Source organism: Chamaea fasciata, unplaced genomic scaffold, assembly GCF_029207755.1.
Source record: "Chamaea fasciata isolate MVZ Bird 193981 ecotype frontalis unplaced genomic scaffold, bChaFas1.0.hap1 SCAF_11, whole genome shotgun sequence".
In the NCBI taxonomy this organism is placed as follows: domain Eukaryota; kingdom Metazoa; phylum Chordata; class Aves; order Passeriformes; family Sylviidae; genus Chamaea; species Chamaea fasciata.
Window position 1 is genome coordinate 17,501,983 of NW_027094096.1, and position 25,418 is coordinate 17,527,400.

General features: G+C 41.2%; 1 protein-coding gene across 2 annotated transcripts in view; it reads left to right on the forward strand.

Annotated features, from left to right (window-relative positions):
• The window catches only part of DIS3L2 (DIS3 like 3'-5' exoribonuclease 2), a 180,263-nt gene that overhangs the window by 21,770 nt on the left and 133,075 nt on the right, over positions 1 to 25,418 (forward strand). For both annotated transcript variants that reach the window (XM_066193441.1, XM_066193442.1), the window contains exons 5-6: positions 3,513 to 3,566; positions 7,649 to 7,750. In XM_066193441.1, coding sequence (XP_066049538.1) covers positions 3,513 to 3,566; positions 7,649 to 7,750 — 156 coding nt within the window. The remainder of the gene's footprint in view (positions 1 to 3,512; positions 3,567 to 7,648; positions 7,751 to 25,418) is intronic.

The window sequence follows — 25,418 nt, forward strand, 5'->3', positions numbered from 1 at the left end:
AACGAACAAAGCAGGGCATTGTTCTGGCATGGTAACTTAAGAAAGGCTCCACAAGAGCCTGTGGAAGGGGAGGACAAACCTATTGGTCTGAATCTGATGGCCCTGAGGAAACTGGAGTGCCCCCAGGCAGCAGCATGCCTCTCTGAAGATGAGCTGTGTCCTGGAGCATCCTGGAAACACTGGATCTGCTTATATTTGGATGAGAGTTTGAGAGCTCTGTTAGGGAGAAAAGAGCCTACCATAACACTGAGATTCTTCCTGGACCTTGGCAATGCAGCTGTGCAACAAAATGTTCCTGAAAGCCCAGCCCACAGAAACTACTGGCAGACCTGGAGATTGTTCAGATGACACACAAGTGCCAAGAAGATTAGGCAGCCCTAGATCAGGAAGAGTGAAAAGTTATCTTTATGAGTGCTGACGTCTGTCAGTAATATTGATCTTAATGGCTTCTGATACTGTATGTGACATAAGTCATGTTTTGATAAGTAGCATGAGAAGTGTGCCCTGCAGATTCCTGGATTCATTTAGTCATGCGACGTGTCCGGAAGTGTCCTTCCACGAGAAAAGGGATCTGAGGTCAGGTGCTTACGAATGCACAGAATTCCCACTTCCCTGCCCTTCAAAGTGCAGGGAGCAAACCCCAGGCGTTTGGGGTTGGTTGGAAACACACCGGATGGCCCGAGGGCAAACGAGACTGAATAACTCCTGTGTCGTTCTGTGAGCACACGGTGGTGGTTACACACAACAGATGAAATCGGGCTGTGTATTAAAGAGCACTGACCCAAAGGACTCTAATCATCCTCTGAAGCATCAGCCAGAAACTCTCGTCTGCTCCACGCCTCCAGCATCTCCCAGACCCTCCCTGCAGGGCTGCTGGGGTCAGGCGGAGCGAACAGAGATGCAGAGCCTGCTTTGCTGTTAAAAGGGTGTTTTTCCTTGGAAAGCTGTTCTTTTGTGGACGTGTAAGCTGGGGTTCCCCTGATTTTCGTGGATTGGTTTTTCAAAGGGAGCCTTGGTAGCAATCAGATACTTGTGCCCCCTGACCTTTTTTTTTGGTGTTTTGTACGAATCTAGGCATATATGTTACAATAGTTGTTAGAAACTGATTGTTTTGGGATGCTTGAAGTTTAGTCCGAGTACTGCCTGCCCTGGGTTTAGCAGAGCAGCTTGAGAAATCATGACCCTTTTGTGTCTCACTGGGAAAGTTCAATAAGGTTAGAAACTTTATTGGCAAGAGCCTGTGAAGCTGCCTTGAATCATCAGAAAATGTTTTAGAAACCTTCCTGCAGACCTTGTTCTTCCCTTTCATAACAAAGGCCCTAATGACAGAAAAACACTGATAAATATAGCAGCTATTATTTGCAAGCTATTGTAAAATAATACAACATTAGTGTGACATCATGAGACTCTGCAGCCAGATCCTCACCCCCTAATACACATATGAGAACAGTTGTTCATTGCAGATGGGGAGAGTGACTGGTTCCAGATATGATATCACAGCGTGAAATGTACAACATTGTAAATAGGATTTTCATGGGCACAGAAAATAGGGCCCATCTGCTTTCTAAGATAAATTTTGTGAGTTTCTTGCTTAAAGGAAAGAGCTGAATTTTTTTAATGTTACTTGACGTAAGAATTCTAATGCTGATCATAATTGGGTAGTGCATATAAAATACAGATATACAGGCTGCACAATAAACGTGGTAACACTGTGCTCCTCTGCGGGTTTGCTGGAGCTGGACATCCATGGGCAGAGTTGCTGCTCTCGTGCCTTCTGGATCATGGACACAAACCCTGAATTTTCATGAGCATGATTGGCATTTATACATGACTGATTGACAGCTGTCCCAAACTATTCAAGGGGATTGTGCAGAGGAGAACAGGATATCCCCTCACCTGCTTAGTGCTGGTGAGTGGATCTACATATGGGAATTGAGACATTGTCAGACACAGCAACAATCCCTTTCCATTTTTTCTTTTCTCTCTGTAGCACCTTCTGATGACTGATTCTGGGAAATAAGTGGAGGAAAACCATTGAGAGTTTTCCAATAGTGGGTATCAGTACTAACAGAAACTGATGACAGCAAGTCAGCTTTCACTTTGCTTAAGCATAAAGTACCCCAGGGTTTCTCTCAGTGGGTCATCTTTGTTTCTGTGCTGTTGTCCTGGACTATGCCTGGAGTGTCATTGTTAGTACAGGTTATGTGAGACAGAAAATGAGATAGTGTAGCAAAGTACTCAAATAGTATCTAAAGGGTATGGAATACAAGCTGCTGATAATCTTGTATTCTGTATTTGCTGGTAAACTTTAATAATAAGTGCAATGGAAAATCTTCGTAAATCTGTGAATTCTTTGAGGCAGCAAAACCTTCACATGTAATCAGCTCTATTTTCCTATTGGCTGAGTGCTTCCCAGAATACATAAAAAATTATTTGCTGCAGTAAAGTTTTAGAGAAGCAATTCCTGTGAGATGGTCCTATGATTGCTTAACACAGAAGTGCAAACAGATGGAATCTGTTCATGTAATAAATTGGCTAACATTACTTTAAGTATACAAGTGGAGAAATTTCTAAAGTTTCTTCCCAGAGCAGAAGCCTGCTGGAAGGCAGATACCTAAGCTGTATTCCCATAAGATTCAAATGCTATCAGTTTGAACTGCAGTCACCTGAATCCTTATTTCCAAGATCTTTTTGGGATGCAGATGTGTAGCCCATAAGGCTTTGGTTGGCTCTGCCTTTCTCTTGGATGGACCTGAGTGCAAGCAGCAAAACTGGTTGGTTTACTTTGGAGGGCTGATACGAATTTGTTGCAGGTGACTTGGCCTTTAAGTTGGCAGATAACAAAGCAGAAATAGATAGACCATGGAATTTTCAAATGTATTTAAGATAGTTTGCCTTTAAGTATGTTTAAACAGAATTTAATCCTCTAGACTTTAAATGTTTATTTTTGAAAAATCCTTTTAATTCTTTTTTGGAAATGTACTTTGTTATCACAGAATTACTGCTGCTGTCTGTTTGCAGGAACAGCCTAAGCAGCCAGAGCCCCATAAGAATGATACCTGCTGCCATGCAAGCTCAGCTTTTCTTTTCCTCTATCCTTGTATCCTCCAAAATAAGCAAACCCAACATTCTCCTTTTCCAAGACAGAGCAAGCCAAATTGTTTCTATTATCCAATTGTTAACGAAGTTGGTGGATGCTCAGCAGAAAATGTGTGAAAGGAACAGGACAGCTTGGATCCTCAGTTCATCCAGTAGCAGCAACAACTAATGATTCAACATCTCTTTGATGACAGACTGCAGTAGATCAGCTTAAGCCTATCATGAAACTGCCTTTTGGCTTGAAATTGCTTGGATGCTAAGTTGTCAAGACTTGAAATGTATAATGGAAATTTAGATGTATCTCTCATGTTTCACTGTAGATATATTACCCACAGCTCTCTAATTTAACTGGTGTTAAATAAAATTAATAAGATTCAGGCATAATCTTTCTCCTTCTTTTCTTTTTTTTTAAGGGACCCTTGAGAATAAATCCTAAGAAGTACCATGAAGCCTTCATTCCATCTCCAGTAAGTGTAATTTTATAATACTTTAAAGTTCCTAAGTAAAGGTGCATTAGGATAGGAGTTATGCTGTGTACAGAAGGTCACTCAGAGGTGAATTAGTTGGAATAAATGAACACAATCTGGATTTTCTTTTATATCAAATATTCCCAACCAAATCCTGCTTTCTCATGCCTCAAAGAAACACTTTGCTTGTGCTGAAGCTGGGGATACTGCAGGGTCCCACAGAGGCCAGCTGAAGTCAGGTTTGAGGACCACCAGATAGCGTAATCAGAAACCCTTGGTTTATGGCTGCAGAGGTTTTATAGATTTTCCACTGATTTAAGTTAATCTTCCCTAAACAAATATGCTCTCCATTTTCGATCTGCTGCGTGAGCTAATTTGAAAAGTCATTCCAGAAATAATATGCATGATTCCTTTTCATGTGCCCGCTTTGGCACAGGCCGTATCTTGGTTGGCTTGGGCTGTGCTTCTGCCACATGGGACTGGCTTGCACCTCTTCTCTCTTCTTTCCTTCTTTTGACAGAAAAGAAGGACTCTTGAAATTTCAGGGCCTTCCAGTCAGGAAGGTGACCTCACAGCTGGCACAGCCAAAGCTTTTTATCTGGCACTGACTTGGTCAAAGTGTTGCTGTTAATGAGGGAGTTTTATATTGAAGTGTTTTGCTGGTGTGGGGATGAGAAGTCAGCCTGCCCTGAGACAGTGAAACACTGGTTATGTTGTTGTCCCTGCTACTGACAGCACTATTGTTTTGGGGCTTGGACTGAAAGCCTTGAAATTCATAGTGTTTTTCAGTTCATGTTGTGAATTCAGGGCGATGTTTTGGAGCTTTGTTAGAGAAAGTTGGCATTACAGCGGTGGGAAAAGGTTGGAGCTGCACAGAATACACTACCATTAACTAGAGGGAGAAGTACAGAGCAGCTCTCTGGTACATCAGAAGGGAAGTGTGTAAGTGAAAGGAACTTCGATCCTTTCTTTGCTAGGTGTCCTTCTCCTAGGTGTGGTAAGTGTAAGCTGTTAAATAGATTCTCTGAATTTACAAAGTGCAAGGTTAAAAGAGAAGTTCAGCTATTCTCATGAGTTATGTGGGTGTGAGGCTTTACCCCTAACCACCCCTCTGGTGTCCAGCTGTTGCCTTGTGCCTGTTCTGGGTGCAGGAATGCATACATTTAGGAGGGCTAGCGGAGGTGGTTATCTCAGCTATCTTTCTACTTTTCTGCCCTTTATGGAGATGAATACGAGAACCAACACCTGGATGAAGATGACTCTGGCTTGTGTTGGCACAGTCATTTCAGAGAGATGCTTTGGGAAGGTTATCCTTTGTATAACATCATTTGCCATAATGGAGGGGTTGCCACCTTGGTGTTCTGCAGCAGTCCGCATCATTGCCAGATGCTGCAAGAGCTGCAGCTGTGAAAAATCACCCTTTCTTTCCTGCTGTTGATGAGGGCACTGTACCCCTTTCACTTCAGCTATGACTTGGCCATGGCTTCACAGAGTTCAATGCAACAGCTGTTCACCTTCTGACACCAGAAGTCCCTGTGTGTTTCTTGCTGCACATGTGCTCTGTCAGCTCGTCTCGTTGTTGCATGAAGAGTTGAGGGGAAGGCCCAGGGCTTTTCTCTGGAAGCTACCCAGAGAACAGACCCCAGGAATTTAAAACTCTCCCTTGCATCTTGTGTGTTCTCTGCACAGGGTGGTGCGGTTTGAAGTGTCAGTGTGAAGGATGATGCTGCTGAGCATGAGTGACAGTGACTGGAGCTGTGCTGTGCTTGTGGGAGACACTTGCAGAGCAGATGGAGGTGCTGCAGATCTCTTGTCAGAGGGGGATATGGAGCACTGCTGGAGATATTGGCAGAGAAAGGCCCACGCTCCCTGGAGGGGCTGCGGAAGTCTTGAGGCCGTTATGGCTGATAAAGTAGATGCACCCCAGGAACAGCTAAGACTTTGCAAGTGATTGTGTTCTGTTGCCATTCAGTGCCATTTTAATTGCATTAGTAATCTGAAGTGTCAGCTGTGCAGAGGAAGAGTGGGATGCACAAATTTTCTTGGGAGTGCGTAAGTTCACCCAACACTTGTGAGCCTGAAGTTCAAGATATGGAGATGTTTCTTTTTGGAGGGAAAACCAAAACTGATGGCAGTTTTCTGATTGCAGCTGTGTTGCAGATGTTGAAATTAACTACTGTAAAATAGATGTGCGTACACATATGTAAATTTGTGTATATATGTATATAGTTTAGAAAGAGAGCGTGTGGGTGCAATTAAAGACAAGACTCTTGCAGAGTGTAGAGATACAGCTCTAATCAGATAGTGTGATACATCAGGCACCTTTACAGGGAGTAGAAGAAAATGTCTTCTATTTTCACGGACACGGGAGAAAAGGAAAAAAAGTGTAGAGCAAATTATTGTGAATGCCCAACTGTGCCTTACGGCACAGAGCAGCTACAGGTACAGACAAAAAAAACCCCTAACCCAAACCAGGAATTTGCCTGAGAAAGTGACTTTGAGCATTTAATTTTTATGTATATGACAGATTTAGGTAAAGAGTTGGAGCTGAAGGGAAAGGGTGGGGAGAAATAAGGAATAAGACCATGTGTAAAAAATCTGGCTTTTTGAAAAGAACGGTTTCCAATTTGAATTATGTTGGTCCAAGAGGCTTTGCAATTTTTCTGCATCTTGTCATGGGAGGCAGCTTTCACACAGCTGTTGAGCTGCTGCTGCTGCTTTTCTTTCTAAGAGTAATTTGGTCTCTTGGAGGACAGCCTTAGTTTCACATCATGGCAGGGTTCTTCCTTTTATTGTTTTGGTATCTAAGCAGAGCAAGATACTTATGTGATATTTGGGCTTCATGTTTTCAGGTTATAAAAGAAGTTTTTCTTGGACACTGAGCATGCTGGTAGTTCTGATTGGATTTATTCATGCTTATTAGACTCAGGAGTGTCTGAGAAACAGCTGAAGTTGCTATTAAGACTTTAAGGCTTGTGAGGCTGTTTTTTTCTTTGAAAGACAATGAAGTACTAATCTGAAGAAACTTAACCTCCTTTTTTGTACCTCAAAACTATGCAAAGATAAATCTTTTCAGAAAATCTATTTAAACTCATCATATTGATACTAAATGCTCACTTTGTTTGACATGTTCATTGCACTGTAAACAGGCACATGGAATTTTTTGTATACTGAATTGTGGGAAAGCAGAAATGAAAGCAGCAAGAGCACGGTCAATAATTGCCAAAAGAAAAAAAGACAAAACTAGTAATCCTTTAAAAACTAAAATCTTTGTGTTGGCATCTTCAGGAAATTTTGTTCACCCCATGAAGAAAATCTCCCAAACTAAATCTAGAGTAACCAAATGCCAGACATGTCTAGAGTGGATAATCATAGTGTGTGCAATTAGTAGAGACTCTTGTGCAAGGATTCTAACCCAGAATATTCAGAGAAGGTGTCCTGACATGTCTTTTACAGTAAAAGATCTCCTGGCTTGCAGTTGGCGTCTGTGGTTGTCATCATTTGGGGTACCTTCTAACATTAGTTGTGCCAAATGCAGAATATATGGTGTTAACTCATTTGAAAAACAAGAGACTGCATCCCTAACTATAACCCAGACCACCTTCACAGGGTGCTCTGCTGATCCAGGAGCTGCATGTCCCTGCTTTCCCAGCTCACCAGAAGAGCAGCAGGAGCTCTGCATGGTGCACTTTGCAGAGACTGTCTTATAAACAGTTCTGAACACTGGCTCTGAATGTTTGAGGTGGGAAATTAATGTGTCAAGAGCTGTGACAGCAGAAAACTCTACCTGTTCCCAAGAGTAACTGTAGAGGAACTGAGACAACACATTTGAGGGCTTGGCTCTGTCTTGTGTAAATAGTATGGAACTACTGTACTGATACATCCATGGGAAGGTGCTCATTTGCTGAAAGATCCTCTGTGTTAAAGGGCATATGGTGAATCTGTTTTGTTCCTGTGCACAACTGCGGGGTGTTTGGCTCACCTGGGTGTGTGTCTTTCTTGATGGCAGTGTTTTAAACCTCATAATAACCATGAGTTAATATGTTTTGGTCTGGCACTTACTTTTCTTCCTCTTTGACTAGGATGGAAGTCGTGATATCTTTATTGACGGAGTGGTTGCTCGCAACAGAACCCTGAATGGTGACATCGTGGTGGTGAAGCTACTTCCCAGGGATCAGTGGAAGGTCAGTTCAGTGTATTTTTGCTGTGATTTGAAAGAGCTTATTACAATTTTCATCACTAAACTTATAGGGCCTGAGACAGAGAACAGGGATTTTCCTACAAATCAGATTAGCTAAATTGAGTTTATGCTGCTGTTGATTAAAAGACTTTATCTATTACAATGTTTGGAAGAAGTGATACCTGGGGCGTTGAAACTTCATTCTTTGTGTGGAATGGCCTTCATTATCACTGTATGGGAAAGTCTGGTGATGAGACTGGTTCCAAGCACAGAGTTGTCAGAGGTGACTTTTGGTATCTGCTTTTTGGCTGTCTTCATGCTGTGGAGTTTTGGATAGCACTGTGTAGGTGTTTGCAATTGCTCATGTATTTGACAAGTGTTGTTCACAAAGCTTTAGTTATGATTAACTCTCTCTAATTTTTGGGTCCTCAGTCCATGAAAAGCTTATCTTGTCACAGCTCCAGATTTTGTGGTAATACCCTTCTTTACATGAATGAAGCATGTGTGAAATGACTGGAACAATTCAAATGTGGGACAATTGCTTTTCATTTTCATGTCTGAGGATTTCACTAAGATCACTGTCTGGGTTTTTGTTTGTTGTTTTTTTTCTCTTTTTTTCTCCACTGATGAAACTTCTTTCTCTAATCAAACTTTGTCCTTTCAAATATCTGGATAATTATATCTTGTTTGCAAGTTTATCTTTTAGCACTTCTGTGCTAGGGCAGTTTTTGTTCCTTTTCTCCAGTTGCTGGGAGATGGAAGCTACAGTTAGCAATTTTAACATGGGTTTTCACATGTAAGCATGACAGGACCACTACAAATTGTTCACCAAACATGGTTTTTGAACTCTTCTTGAGGGTTTAAAGGCTGTTGAAGATCTTTTAGACAAAAGCAGTAGTAAGAATGTTTCCAGCAGAGTGGGGACTGGTCTGAACTACTTTGGCCTGGTGCTTTTTACTCAGTCTAGCTACCGTCTCTACATGTCTTTGTTGCTACGTGATTTTAGATTTGCAAATGCAAGGTGTTTAAGCTGGTCATTTGCTGAACCTTCTACCTATTCTGTTAAATCTAATAACAATTGAAACGATGGTTTGCGACATATTAGGACTTGTCTCTTCCTTTTAAGTATGCATAAAATGAGTGAATAACCTGAGTATTTATTGACATGCGTAAGTACGAAACTAAACCTAATACAAAAGGCAATAATAAGTGGGATCTAAGGTATTACAGGTATATCCATATAAAAATAAGGAGATCTGCTGCTGTCTCGATAACCTCTGAGAACCAGTTTTGAGGGTCAAAGTAAAATTTCTTCAGTAGGTATTCAAGACTTCAAGTCAGAGTTCACTAAAACTATGTTGATAACTATGTTTTGATCACCAAATCCATATATGCAAGTTATCTTTTGTATTAAACTGTTTCATATAGATGGAAAAATTGAATCGTTTGGATGCTTAAATCCTTTGCCAGGACCTGCCAGCACAAGGGCTTCTTTGTAGGCTTGATAGGGGTTGCCTGAGCTGGAAGCTTCATCTCCAGTTTTCCATTTATATCTGTCTCTAAACAAAGATAATGCCTTTCCCTCTCTCTTCTATTCTCAAGCCTTCATATGTTCAACAGTAATGATCTTTTATGAATACAAGAGGAAGGATTCAGAATGTTGTCCCTGTCCTGGGAAAATACATGAATAAATAGCACTGTCAGAGAAGTGGTATCTGACTGCAAGGAAGCTGTTCAAAAGGCTTGAGTGTTTTGTAATATGATTGTGATTCTTCTGTGGTGAATTTAACCTTGCCAAATGAAGAAGCTGGAACATGCCAGTCATGTTTTTCAGCCACATAGGTGCTGCCCTGTGTAGTCTCATTTTTTGTTTCTTGCCATCAGCAACTCAATCAGCGATGACATCCCTTTTCCCCTGCTCCCCCAGTCTCTTGCTATGTGCTCATGTTTGTATTAGCTCTTTGGGAAAGGTGCCACTAAGTTGCACTGAGAGATACTGCCTCCTGCCAAGTAATTCATACTGATTAATAATAAACTGTCACAACCTATTTTAGGTTTTTCCATTTGTTTAGTCTCATGCTGCTGCAAAGCTGCCACTTAGGTGTATTGGGGGTTTTCTCCTTCCCGCTGGGCCTTTGGAGCAAGCTGAAGAGCTTCAGTTATTTCTCTGGAAGATGTAAATCAGTTATGTGGTATAACTGATGCTCTCAGAGGAGGCTTTACAGGCTCTGTACATATTGGTTTGTTAGGATTGAGATGTGTGTGCTGATTATTTTTATGGTTCTCTATTCCCAACACATTACCACTGAGAAATGAGCTGGGGTTTTTGCTGTTGTACCAGCTTCTTGCACAAGATAAGGCTGTTGTTTCAGCAGTGTGTTGAGTCTGTGCCTTTTCAGTTTCCAGCACCCTGGATGGCCTTTGGATGCTCTGGGGGAAAATCTTCCCATTGCTAGTGCAGGTGGTCCCATGGAGCTTCTCCTACAGTCATAGTCTATTCCTGTGTTCCAGTAAAGGCAGGACTTAGCTGGCACCTTGGTTCAATTTATATGTGTAAATGGGAGGAAAAGTGAAAACCTGTGACTGGTAACAAACTATGGATTTTGGATAGAGATACCTTTGTGTGTTTGCTTGAATTGCTGAGAAAACTAGGAGCTGCTCTGTCACTGGTGAATTGGTCACTGCAGGTGAAGTGCCTGTGAGGGAAGAGCCACTATCTGAAGACCAGTTTCTTCAGGGATATACTGGGTCCCACGGAGCTGTAATGGTGATGCCCTACCCACAGGTGTAAATGCCAGAGTGAAATGTAAGGGGATGGTGAAATACTCTGGATGTGTGGTTATACTTTATGTATACTTCTTGAGAGAGACAGCAGTATTTTCTCTCTCCAGCCTTCTACTTCTTGGCTCAGTGGTGGGAAATTTATTAGGCTTGAATTTCTCAACATCATGTCCTTCCCAGCATGTGCATCAATTGCTTGGATGAGCTACCGTGGTCCTCCCTGTGCTTATCCTGTCTGGTCTTAGAGCTCTGTTTGTTCATGCATCCACTGGGAGAGCTGTGCGCCCTTCAGTGATGATCCGTTTGTCAGTTCATAATTCTCTGCTTACTATTAGTTCTGATTGAGAGCCAGCAATTTCAGTATGGCACCACAGACTTGAAGGAGAGATTTTTTGTCCCTGAAATTTGTTATCTTGCTCTCCTGAAGGAGGTGGCCATCACCTTCCTGCCAGGCTTGAGCGGTGTGCGTTGCGGTGACCGCAGTTGGAGACTGCCTTTCAGAAGTTCCTCTCCTGTCCTCTTGTGTTACATCTTGGGAATATTGAGGTGCTATGGTAACTTTCAAATATTTAGCTCTTGCAAAGTAAGGTATTTGACTTAGGCTGTTTTTCCAGGTACTTAACCTACTCTTAGAGAATGAAGTCAGACTATCGTTGCAGTTTGCAAGACTGTCTCCTGACTTCAAGCTGTAGGTCTTCCCCTGAGTCTGTGCCTTTATCTTCTGGAAGAGCATCACAATAAAAGATAGCCAGTGACAGAATTTACCTCAGTCCTTGTCAATTACTCTGATAAAAAGAAAAATGGTACTTTATTTCTTGACTGATTTTCACTGCTTTAACTTCCACCCCTGGGTTCTTATTGTATTTTACAGAGTTGTGCTTACATCAATTTCAGAAGCTTTAATTATACGGTGGTATAATTACTGGAAGTCAAAGAAAATGTTGATATTATGATTACAGCAATATTTTGTAGGCTCATCAAAGAGGGAAGCAGTGTGTCAGTATAGAGAATAAACCCAACCTGTTTTTCCTCACAGCCTCTTTTTGCTCTTTTGCCGCTTGCTTAATTGCCAGACAGAATTTGCTTAATTTCAGGTATCTGTTTTGGTTTTTCTTGCAAGATGTAATTTCTTTGGTGGAAGGAAATAGCATAATAAGTCATTTGATATCACTTGGGGCTTGGATTCCTGGCCCAATCCCTGGTGCTTTCAGAGTAGTAGTTTATAACGTGGAATGTTTTTCATGACAACCGTCTCATGTATTGCACGCTACAGCTGAAATTTTAGTCTTAGTCTGAAAATAGTACCCAGACAAGGACTTGGTGCTGCCCAAAACTTACAAAAAAGAACTTCGGGGTCTAACTCCCTATTGCTTGCTACAATATGCCAGTGAGGTCTCCAGTTATGCATAAATATACTGTATATGTAGATAAAATAATTCCTGATTAACCTGCCAGTGTTTCAGAAATTAGTGCAAATCAGTGCCTCTGTTGTTGTTTTATGAATAATTTCCTTATCAGCTTACAGTACTTCTTTGCACAATTTCCAGTTCTTTTGATCTTGACAGAAGGTCTCTAAGGCCGAGGATATAGAGCTGTTCATTATGTTCACTGTGTGTTGCTGGATAATAGGATAATGGGTCCAGCATTTTAGTCACAAAGTGTCCAACAGTGATAGAAATAGGAATGCTTCACAGCTCATGAAAGCACATGTTCTGTTCAACACTGAGCTGTCAGATGCAATACAGTGCAGCAGGAGATCTTCAAGCTGCCTCGTCTGAGCCATACATCACAGATAAATATTTAAACGCTTTCTGTACAGAAGACATAAAGTACAATTCACTTTTCCCAGTTGTGACTGTTGTTGGCATAATTACAAACAAATGTGAAGAAGGAACAATTTGATTTAAGTAGTCATCACAAATACCACCACGTATAGTTTGAACAGAGCTACGTATCCTGGCAAGTCACTGCCTCCCACTGTTGGTGAAAACCTATGAAGCATTAGTTGTCCAGAGGGGATGCTAGCTTTGGATTTGCCCTGCTGAATAATAATTTATTTCAACCAAATTCTTCTGAGAGTCAGTTTCTTCTCAAAATCTTGCAGCTAATGTAAGGATAACAGTAACTCAGGAGGAGATGAGGTTCTTAGAGGGTTATCACAGCAACAGTGTTTGAGTCTAACAATCAAGAATGTTGTTTGGAAACATTACATTCATAATAATAAAAAAAAAGAGTTCTGGAGAAGTCATTATTGAAATAGTAAGTATTCTGGCACACTGTAAACATTCAAGTGTAATTCATGATATTCAGGAGTGAAGTGGGAAGCCTAAGAAGCCAGCTAGGAAGATGTCCAGAAAAGCAGAGCTCTAGCAAATCTGAAAGGTTGATGGATGCTGTAGGGGAGGAAGGGCAGTTGTTTTGTTTTTTAAATTTGTTTTGCTGTAGACTTTACAATGAGGACTGTAAGTTGATGGTCACACACAAGTGCGTGCATATCTCTCACCATCTTGGCAAATCCCCAAACCACAAATTGGTGGAATCTGGAAAAGCTTCATTACATGCTAACTTTCTAATTGTGCCATTCATTGGATGGCCACATGTTGTTCCACGCTGCTGGGCCTGCTGGGCCTTGGCATGGCTCTTCCCAGGCTTTGCTTAGCTGCAAACTGACTGGGTATGGAGTAGCAATGCAGGGGATTGGTAACAGAAAAGCAGAGAGTAGGAAGTGCTGCACGCCGAGACATATGTGGCATTGCATTTGCTTCCTTGCTGATGTCGTTATCACATTTTGTTAATCAAATGTCACTTGAAGTGAATTGACCAACATCTTAACATAGTCAGCTTTAATGCAAGCACTGGCATGCTTTTTATGGTGTATAATGATATAATTACTATAATGATCTGGGTTCTGTGAGATTGCCATGACCCAGTGCTGCATTCAGCCCTTGCACCCCCCGCATGTGGAAAACAAGGAGGCAGAAAGACCAGCCTCTTGGATGTTGCAAACCTTGCCTTCCTGAGAAGGGCCCTTTCTGCCTCTGTCCCTCTGATGGTAAAGCCAAAACCAGGATCCTGAATAATAAAATCACAAGAAAGGTACAGTACAGAGTTTTTGAACAGTCTAATATTCTCTTTATTCTTCCTCCTTCTGTGCTGAGTAAGAGTGATATTAAAAGGCAAATTGTTTGGTTAGGTAGGAAGACAAACTTCTTTTTATTGACTGTCTGCATCCTGTCCTACCAGCGCAGACAGAGTCACATTGCAGCTGTGGTTTGGCTGCACAGGCACAGAATAAGATAAAAAACGTTACTCTTAGGTGAACAATTAAACATTCAATAATCATTCATGACATGTGGTCAGTTGTTACATCCCCAGTGTAATAATAGCAGATGGGGGTGAATTCAGGCTGTGTGAGATACTGCTAAATTTCAGTGTGTGTTGCTCAAAGAGTTTCATCTTGCATTGAGGGAAGTGCTCTTGGGGCATCTGATCTTACTTTAGAAGAGGAGGCAAGCCAACATTTAATACCTGATGTCTGCTCCTGCTCGCTGCTTTTTTCTCGGTCACATAATAATCTAGTACAGCAAATTGTTTCCTTTAACAACTAGCTTTTCTTCAAGTGATTGTTTTAAACTCTGTTCTTCCAAGTCTTCTGTAAATATGCACACATCACAGTAGATTATTCTTAATCCAATCTCTTATATAACCACTATCATTTTGGACTTCTCTTAGTTCTTGGTTCCTGTGGAATTAGTATTTCTTAGAACTGTTTGTTTTTTGCCAGTTTGGAGACTTATTTGGTGATATCACATGAGTATTTGGAGCCTGCACCTTATAAGAGTCAGGATACCTGTTATGGTTTTTAGAAGGTCATGCACATTAAACTCACTTAACTTTTTATAAATGCTTTCTTGAGAGACTGTCCAGATTTTCTGTAGTCTGAGTTTCTTTCTGATCTGCATAATTAGGAAAAAGTTTAAATCAACTCTACTGATACTAAGTCTCATCTGGCCTAAATTTGGTACAGTGAATGTCATACTCTGTTTTTTTAAGGAGACTATATTCCTGATTTAGCTTGATAGCTGGTGAAATGAGGAGCTGCTACGACACTAAAAACCTGATGATCTTTAAGTCCTGAGGTGATGTGGTTTTGGATTGTATCCCTAAGTTCTGAAGAATGGGAAAAGTGCTACATATCTATTTGCATGTTTGCTCTTGTTATTGGCTGTCAGTGAAACAGCAATTGGCTGCAGTATTTACATGTGGTCAGAGCTACTGAGGTTGGCTCATTAACTCTTTTTCTTTGTTTCCTTAACTCATGTTTGTTTTTCTTAAGGCCATAAATCAGAGGGACAAGGAATCTAAAATAGAGGTGATTTATGTAAATGAAGAATTGCAGTAGCTGGAGGAGTGACAGAGATTTTTCTACAACAGGTTCTTTGGGGTAGGATGTGGGACCTCATTTATAACCACGTGGTTCTTGGAGATAAGAAGGATATTTGTCATCAGGGATGGGATGCATTAAATTTGTTGTTGGTAATTTGTAATCATCTAAGATAAAGGTGTTTGCAGTCTGACAGTAGGTAGGTTTTGAGTCAGCATGCTGCTACTTCAGAGAGCTGGAATGGTTGTGCCTTCTCCCAGACACTGTTCCTGTGTCTTCCTCCAGATGAGGCAAAGTGCAGCCAGGTTGAGGAGATCTCCTGGCCTCCCACTCTCTCCTGGCCTGACTTTGTGATGTTACTTGCTATGAGGGGGATCCCTTCTCCTCAGATTTCTGAAGCTTATATCCTAACTGCTGTGCACATCACAAGAACTGGGAATGAGTCTGGTCTTGATGCACTATCATGCAGTGGTGGTCTGTGATTTACGTGCATCCATAGCAGTTTTCTTAACACTGCTAAGACAGGAAGTCCTTGCTTGCTATTTGGTATTATCCTTCAATACACAAATCAATGTCCTGAAAACTGTATCTGTGACAGTCTCTGTTTCTGCAGCATCTTGAAGAGTTGCAACTGATACTTTGAATCAAGACTCTTATTTAAAAAGTGCAACTCAAAACACTGAAAAAGAAATTAAACTTCCTTCTGATTATCTTTTCCCACAAATTCCTCACAGCTTCAGTATCTGTGGACATGACATCTTTCCTCAGCATGTGCTCGTTGAACATCTGGTGTGGGTTTTTGAAGGTCCCAGGTTCTACTTGCACTTTCCAGTTTTTATCCCAGCCTTAACTGCTTGGAGGCTCTTTAAAAAGTGTTGGTAACAATCTAAGAAAATACTGCAAGGCAGAGCTGATCTACCAACTCTGCTGAAAAAGGCAGTTCCCTTACTTTCTCACTATTTTTATTTCTTTCTCATTGTTGGTTTATTTTTGTTTTCTGTGTTCTGTCATATCAGGCAATATCTGCCTCATGAAAGTAGATCTGTCTGTGTTTTTTAGGTTTCCAGTATGCTATTGATTCATCTATCTTCGGCTGTGTCACCTCCTGGAGTTGAAGCATTTCTTTGTTTTTAGCTTTGTCTAAATTGTTTTGAAACAGAGAGCAGTGCCAAAACACATACTTTTAATTGAGCAGCTTTGGAAGTGTGAAAATGAAGACTTGGCATGATCTAATTAGTGCTTGTGTATTTTGGTCGCAAAAAGTGACTGGCGAAGAATTCCCCAGACACGTTCTCTGTTCTGTCTGAAAAAAATCCTGCATAAAGTTGTATATCCTGCTTAGTTCTTGTTGGTGCTTGGAAGTTCTGACTGTAATGCTTTCACTAATTAGCTGCCAGGACGTCTTTTCTTCTCAGTCGCCTTGCTTTTGGCTTGTTTGTTGGAATGAGCATTGGCTACTTTTGCTGGCAAGCTCTGTAGAAACTGGCATCTCTCTTCTTGTGATCTCTTTAAATCCCTCATGGTGTAATGTTTGCCAGGTTGGTGCTGTCTGGGGAAAGTCCAAAGGACTTGTGTGAAGTGGAAGGAATATTTCAGCAGCTTCTCTTTCTTCTTGACCTAATGACTGTTCAGGGCGTGGGGAGTTCTGGTAAAAGTCTCAAGGACAGTAGCTGGGTAACTCACCTCAGTGCCCTCCTTGAACTTTTTTTTGCAGTAAAGTAAATTTCCTCCAGGTTTTATCATCCCTTTTGATGTCACATTGCTTAGGTCGTTTTTTTTCATCTGTGAAGATCAGGTTTGCAGCTGTAGCCTCTTGCAGTAACTACAGCTGCTGTGATGGTCTGGCTTAGGTAGCTCTTCTCCCTTTGGTGTGAGCCTGGGAGTTTATCCCTTGACAAGCATCCTCTCTAAAGGGTCTGTGAACAACAGATCTGGGCATAGCCCAGCTGTGTCTGACAATCCTGTGGGACCAGTGTCCTGCACAGCCCGACTGCCTTGGAGGCAGCTCACTGTCCATTTGAAGTCTCTGTCTTGCCTTGACCTTTAGGCTCATGCTCTAGGCAGAGCAGTCTGGCAGCTGCAAAGCTTTGCAATGCCTTTCCCTTCAGCCTTTGTCTTGCAGCTGTCCCTTAAATGTACAACTGGCTTGCTGGTGTTAGAGAGGCAGCTTCCTTGCAGTATTTCCATATTAGAGCAGCATCCAAAGGGAATGTCCCAGCGCTCCTTTCTGGTGACTGTGCCCAGCTGTGTCACCTGGCAGGGAACAGAACTGCTGCCTCCCAGACTGCAGAGCTGTGCAGCATCACCACTGGAGGAGAATAAATGGCTTTAGTTTATTTATCCAGCTGAGCAGGGAGCTGGTGCCATGAGTGAGTGCTATGTTGGCAAGACATCTGGTGCCTGAGCTCCTCTCCAGGTCTGTGTTGTACCATATAGACATACCCAAGGCTAATGGATGGCCATTAGTTTAATCTGGTTTAATTTCATAGTGGTGCTTCATGCATAGTCTGAGCAGTATTTTGACAGGATGGCATTACTTTATCTACTCTTCTTGGTTCCCCCCCCCCCCCAAAAAAAAATTCCTGAAGCTTTCTCTAAAATGCTTTATTCCTTTTCTTCTCTACACAGTTGTTGAGCTGTGGATGTAATATGTTTATCAGCTGAGATTTGTGTCTTGGAAACTTAATTTACCTTTTTATCTAATGCTTTATCACTAACGCATGGTAACGTTTCCTGGCAGGATATGCATTGTTAAAATTCATTTGTAGGAACTCAAACAAAAGCATAGAAGCGGATGGCTCCCCTTCTGTAAGGTTCAAAAGTTTTGAAGCAGAAAAGGAAAATGCTCTTCATGGTACCTGACATCAGCCTCACTATCCTACTTTCCCATGGGGTGACTCCTATCAGTGCTGATATAACGGAGCCCAAAGACTAGGTGTGGTGACAGCCGTGGCTGTCAAGTAAAGGAAAAGCTGGGAGGGGAAGGCTGGCCTTGTCAGGGCAGTGTCTCCAGCTACACAGGAATTTCCTATGAGCTGATTGAGACCTTGGGCAGACTTTTTGCTAACAAAACCACCTCCACATGTCAGAACTGATTTTTTATTTTTCCCGCCATTGTCTTTTTTGCCACTGAAGGAGTCAGCATTATCCAGTGGTCAGTTATCCAGCTGTCTGGCCTCTGTACCAGCAAAGCCACTCAAGCAGATTAACAACACTGGTTTTTTGGGGATGAGTGGCACATCATTGAAGCAGCCAACATTCAGTGACATGGGAATGGTCCTGGGGCCTGAGGCTTGTCTTTGAGCAATTAGTTGCTATGATCACAAATAAACTGATAGACTGTGCTTCAGAGCTCCAGTTCCCAAGCACTGATTGCTGTTAAGTGCTTTGTGAAAGAAAGGAAAAAATTATCAAAAAATAATCTACAGTTAAATTAATCTCCTCTAACAATGTCTAATGCATTCTGAGGATCGGTGCTTGAGGGAAAGGCGTTGTACAAAATGACAGACAGCAAAGTATACATAACTCTTTGTGCAGGGTTTTGAGGTATTAGGAAGTAGAGCTCCCAACACTGGCACATCACCCTCTGATTAAACACTGTGGTTTCACCAGCTTAGGATTGATTACTTTAGAAAGCACTAAGTATTTGTCAAATAATCTTCCTTCGGATACTTGACATCCGGATCCTTTTGTCTTCATGACTTGCCTCAACACCTCTGGTTCTCAGCAGGCTGGGTGTGCTCCCTCCTACCCCTCCTCCTGGCCCCAGTGCCATGCCCTGCACTGTGCCTCAGTCTTAAATTCCTGCATAAAAGTAGCTGGTTGCACAGGTTGATCCATGTTGCTTGGGTTAGGTGAGGGACCAAGATGAGAGAAAATACCTGCCTGTAATAAGCAGCTCTGTGCCCTTGAGTCTGTTAAAGAAAAAATCTCTTCCCCGTTGCAAGTGTGAGGAGAGTGTAGCGTGGTTCCTATGTCCTGGCTAGCATGATGGCCCAGGAAATGCTCTTTGTTTAAACTCTGTTGACCATTTCTAGTGTAAAATGTTTTTCCAGCTGAATCCATAGTTGGATGTACAGTACATTATAGGGTTATGTTACTAAAAAACAAATGATGAAAAACATCAACATTATATTTTAAATTTGCCACAGGTGTCTCTTTATTAGTTGCTGCCACTCCTTAAAATTTTTCAGGTCTGTTTTTTAGGGTTAGTCAGAACAGCATTGGAATAAATATCTTTCTGCCTTTGTTGCATACCTCAGCTCTGAAATGAAAAGTAATGTGGTTTTCACAAAATTGCTGCTCTTCCCCAAGATATGCCAGGGGAAGTTGCTTTTTTTCTTTACCAGGAATACATAATCTTTTCTTCACAATAAAAAATATGCCCTCCCAAGCATTAATTGTTTTTAATTCATGGTTGTGAAAAAAGTTCTACCCCAAAATTGTCAGATTTTTTCCAGCACAGTTTCTCTGGTATTCTCACTGTGCAGAAATAAATACAAAATAAATGATTGAGCTGTTTGTGTATCATTGATAATTGAAAATGAATGCAGAGAGAGATTATTTTTTAAAATTTTTGCTGAAGAATGTTTAAATCATGCCTTAATGCATTACACATTACAGGATATTTATGCTTGTGTTAACACTGTAGTTAAAGCTCAGGTTAGTCAACCTTTCTGTGTCATAAGATTGGAAGAGTAAGTGCAGGTCTACAGTAAAGCTTGTTTGGGGCAGAAAACTGAGCTAAGATGTTTGTTTTGAAGTCAGTGTTTTATGGACAAAGTTTGGTAAGTCTACTCTGTGATTTTTCTCAAATTAAAGTAAAATGCAGTGTGTTGAAATGGTTTCATTTCATCATGTTGTACCTGTGAAAGGACTTACCTGAAGAATTTTCTCTTGTTATGAGACTGCAGCTGGTGTCTGCAGGGTGGAATCTTGACACGTGTACTTCCACTTGGATCTGAGGGGAGGAAAAGAAAAAGAAATACTTGTAGTCCTTAGGATGTGTTTAAACTTTCGGGGGTTGCTTTGGAAAAGTTGATGTTCATTAGAGGTGGATGCCTTTAGGATCTAGGAAATCATACAAATGCACTTGACGGTGTTGATAGATGAGCGTGTGAGGCCAGTGATGGGGAAACTTCATCCTGAGCGGTTTGTTGGCATTTTAGATGGGAATGAGCCACTCCCTGTGGAGGTCAAGAGTACACTGGTATTTGTGTGGCAATTTTTGACTGTTCCAAGAAAACAATAGTGGTTTAAATTCCTAAACAATGCATAATTACATGAACTGAATCTTGCAAGGTTTCGAGCTCGTATGCTGTACTGACATACATTACTAAAAATTCAGTGTTTTACCGTTAAACAAAGATAGACTACTTTTCCTATTGGGAGGACTGTAGCATGCTTGTTTCACAGTACCTCAGTTGCAATATCTATAAGTTTTATATGACTTGTTGCCTATATACAGGCGAGAAATTTTCTACAGTGAGACTGTTTTATGTATTAATTTACCTTAACCCCTAAATTCAAAGCACCATAGCGGCTTTCTGTTTTTCTTTTAGGTCAGGTCTCAGTGCTTCTAGGGCTCATGGATCCTGGCTCATTGTTGAATACTCCTGGTAGTTTTGAAGCTGTTAAATGTCCGAGTTGCATCTTTCAGTTACAAATTTGTAGCTTCCTTCGGTGTCATTTGCAGTGTAATTTGGTGGGAGCAGCTCATGAAGTCATGATGAGAGAATAAAATAAGAGGCACACAGTTGAATGGTGTGAGAAGTGAAACTGGTTTTCATCCAGGTTTTGAAGTATTGGCTTTATTTTTAACAAGCCTAGACTAAAGGTTTGATAAATTGGGGGTGTATGGATTCTGTTAGGCAAATAAAGTAATATTTTGTTAAGAAATTATGAAAACCATTCAAACCCAGAGCTTGGGTAGAAGATTTTAATTATACTCAGAGGACTCTGCAAGGTGCAGTGAAATAACTTGTGGGAGGTTTTAAGACAACTTTACAGTGTGGTCAAATTAGAAGGAAAATTACTGGTTAAGAACTGAGAACTTGCTTAGTTTTATTTTGGTGGAGTGCAATTAATATTTTACAAGGAAGCAGGTTTGATCATGCACTTGGTGTGAAGTTTGTGTTGCCAATAGCCTTTGTTCTGCAGAAGCCTCTCTGGGAGGGTTTGATTGTTTGAATCCTTAGGGGAAGGATGCCTTTGGCCCAGGTGCCTGGCCGTGTCTGCTCATGACTTGCAGCATAGGTGATTGTTGTGGGGTGGGATCCGGTCCCTCCCCGGAGCTGGAAGGCTTGGTGTGAACTGGTGGGTGATCGATAACCTTTTGTACGTTTAACGAGACAAATCCTTCCGTCCAATTGTTTCGCTGTGAACAAACGCTTATCACCGGATGATTTTGTGTACCTTGTGTCCCTTTTAATTTGTTTTGGATCAGGGACTGTAAAAGCTAGTGTCTGGAAGGGGGAGTTGTAGGGATGGAGCAAGTATTCCCCAGCTTGTAAGAGTTGCTTGAGCACAAGAAATGCAATTGCTCCCAATGCCTTACATGCAACTTCCTCGTGTCATTTGAGTGACACGGGTGCTGTGTAATTGCAGTAGGGGTTATAAAGAACTTTATTCCACAGTCTGTGGGCAAGGATGGGTACACTGAGGTGGCAGTGCATGATTCAACCTTCACATTGCCGATCTCCACCTCTCTGTGACTTCCTTCACTTACTTTGTCTCTGCACATCCTCCATCCCCCAGTGACCTCCATTCCCCTGGATGGCCAAACTGTGGAGGTGGAAGTGGTAACTCGGGTCCCAAATGGAGCAGTGGGATTTCAGTTTGGATCCTCAGCAGCCTGAGGACAAACTGCTGCATGTTTTCTTTTCCTGATAATGGTGTTACGGCGCAGTTGTAGCAGAGTACATGGTAAACCAGCAAATTAGCTTCAAGGGCCAACAGGGATTTCAAAACAAGGCAAGGACTTTAAGGAGGTTTTAAGCAACAAGGAAGTGGCGGACTTAATGTTTGACTTGAGAGGGCATTAACTTGCTTTTCATGTATCTTTAGTTCTTAAGACAATGTAGAGGTTTGGGGTACTGATAGTCTTAGGCATAGTACCTGTCATTGATGGGTAGAATGGGAGCGGGCAAGTGTGAAGTTTGCCATGTTAAAGCCAAGAAATATTTTGTTTCTCACTTTTGCTGGTGAGAAAGCAAAAGAAAGGGGTTTCCTAAAGCTGTGGATTGCCTGGGTAGGCTCTGAGATTTTGCCCATCTTCCTTTTCTGTTTTATCACCTAAGGTGAATGGTGAGTCAGTGTAAGCTGTATGGTGTGTTTCATTATTGGAGACCTGTCAGAAGAGTTGGTTAATAATCCAGAGCCTTTGGATTCAATGTGATAAAACTAATCATAACAAAGTACTTCAGTGCCTAACTTGAAGCTGTGAAGAAAATCCTGTTATGTTAAAAGTATGTGTATTTGAAAGGGCTATTTTTTTTTCTTTCTTAACAAGATAAACATAAACTCATTGGTGAGTTGCAGAGCAGCAGTACTGTTTCCATAGGCTGCTTTCCAAGCTTCCCTGAGATGAAGTGAAACTGAGATTTAGTGCTGTCACTTGTGGAGTTTCAAGAATATACTTCTGAAGACCTTTTAATTTATGTCGGGGAAGTGTTATGGAATCAGCTTATTTAATATATATCTAAATAGTTGTAATGATAATAAATTTATTTTCTTCATTTTTTGGAACAGCCTGCCTTTTTTGCTGGATGCATTTTTTCTGTTTGTCAAGTTGCTTAAACAATTTATCATTAACACATTTACTGTATTACAGTTTAACTTCTTAAATATTATTCAAATAACTACTTCTAGGTAACAAAAATGATTAGATGGCATCCCATACTTACTTTTATCCAGAGGGAAAGACTGAACAACTGAAAATTGCTTTGAGTTCATTTGATCTGTATGGAGCAGCTTTAAATTTCCTGGGCTTGTTTAATCAACACACTGAAAGCCCACTGTAGCTGCCTGTCTCAGATCCAATAATTGTACACAATGTGCTGCAGGAGAGGGATAGTCTTTTCCTTTCTGGTTAAAAGGACTAGCAATCTGTTGTTGTTGGTGATGAATGTTTGCAGGTAGCACGGTCCAGATTTAGCATTTGAGCTGGCTTCCTTGTAAAGATTTGGTTTGATTTCCTTGTTCTGTAATTTCCAGTGCTCAAGTGAGAGTTCTTCTTGGATGACTAACACGTTTTGGTGCTGGTTAAGGCACTTTTGAAAACCCAGTGTTTTTCATATGTTAAATATTTTATTAATGACATAAGCAGGTGTCAAGGCTAGTTCACAGTCACATGTTTTTGAGCCGTGCTTGAATTTTGTGATGCCCAGATTTATTTTGTAAGAGTGTTGAATGGACTTAACACTTGATGCTGTTCTGCTTCCCCACGTGGCCCATTAGCACCTTGGCTCTGTACCTTTTTAATGTAACAAAGTGCATAATTTTTCTTGCATTTCTGCATTTTGTGTTTCAGTCTCTTTTGCATGTTTAAGAGAATTGGAAGTGTGTTCAGAATACTGAGAGAAATGTATTGCTAAAGGTGAATCCTGATGCTTTCTGTTTGAGGTACAGCTAACTCTTCGGGGCAGTGATGTAGGAAGCTCTTCACTGCTTTTGGATAGCCTGTGTGATGCAGTTTGCTGCAGTGTGCAGCCATCCATTTCCTGCTGGCACACAGAAGGTATCCTGAGGCAGAGGGGAGAACTCAGGATCCTAAGTTGTAGGCTAGAGTCTGTCAGTGGGAATATCTGGCTGTTGTGTGACTGAGCTGTACATGTGTCATGGTGGGCTTCATCAGGCTAAACCAAGAGACATAATTGACAGAACTGAATATAAATCCTGTGTTACTAATATCTGGGAATGGCCGAGCTGCTAGGACCTGGAAGCATGATTCAAGAATTTGCCAAGTTAGCCTGTGATGGTCACTAGGAGAAGAGTTTGTCCAGGAGAAGTGAGTTATAAAGTAATTCAAGACTTTCTAAAAAAAAAAACCCCTCTTGTGCAATCAGAGTTTAATGACCAAGGTGATGGCTTTATGCTGCCATCATCAGTGTTTAAATCCCCAGTATTTTTTATTTGCACCTGTTTTTACTGATCTCATAATTGGCCATTGTTACAGAATTCATGTGGAATTTGGTTGAGAGACCAATTTTTCTTTTTGGATGGAATGCAAACTACCTATTGCAATAAAGTTTCTGTACTTGTGATTATGGGCACTGTCAGTGTTTCCATTATAAATTTCTGGATTTTTTTTTTTAAAGGAGCTTAAAACTAAGTTGTAAAAATTTGTTCTTGGCGGAGAACTTGTGTACAACATCTCAGCTCAAGTAAGACTTTTTAATGAATTTTGAAGGAGAGAAGGAAAGCCTGAACTGCTTTGTAAGTTGAGGTTACACAGATGAAGTATTCACTGAAATCTCTTGTTAACGAAACTCAGCTTATAAGGAAGTAGCAGAAACAGAAACCCACAGTGTTAGTCCCATGTCCTGCATTACATTTTAAATTGAGTTATAACAATTGAGTGTAGCTTTTGGTTTGTTCTGTGGAAAAGCTTTTGACAGAACAGCATTCATTGCTGGGCAGGAGAAGCAGACCAGAAGGTACCTGGCATCAAGAAGCAGGGAACTCTGTAGTGGCCAGCACTTCCCACCTCTGGGAAAGGCTTTTTTAGGGTGATGGTAAATCTATTTCTGAAGGAAAACAGTAAAAATATGCCATTCCAATTTACTCCATTTTTCAGTGCTGCAGGAGATGCTCTGAGACCATGTACAATCAATGTATATTTTCACTGGGTTAAATAAACCTGAATATTGACGTCATGAAAATAAGCTGAGGAGCCTGGTGGTGGATGCTGATGCATTTTACTCTTCTAATAAACACTGCTTCAAAATTTAATGAGGCGTGCCATGTTGCTAAAGGTAAATGCAAACAAACTGAGCTATAGACTCTTTGCTTGAGGTGCTGCTCTTTAATGAGATTCGTCACCGAGTAATGTGAGCAGATCCTGGTGACGCAAATGCCAGCAGTCATTCCCTGCCCCGTTTCAGGAGGAAACCTGGTGATACTGATTGTTTTCACTGGAAGAAGAAAAAACACTGCAGCAATATGAGTCCTCAGCAAAATGTTGAGCATCACTCATCTTTACTATGCCTTGAGATCCTAGTTTGCTTTAACTTCCATTAAGATGGGCTCCCTTCAAATGCAATCTTTGTGTCACCTTGTGCTCCTCTATTCCCCTTTGTTAATGTGCTTTGTCTTTAACAGAAGCATTCTAAAAGTTCTGTTGAGCATCCACAATGTTGTGTGTGGTTTGGTGCAGCACTCAGCATTTCGTGCCTGTTTCTGACTGGGGCAGCTGAGCACAACTGAAAAACAAATAACCCCGTGAAGGGTGCATTTTATCAGAGACAGGATAGGGGGGTGTGGAACCTGTGCCTTTGGTAGGTGTTTT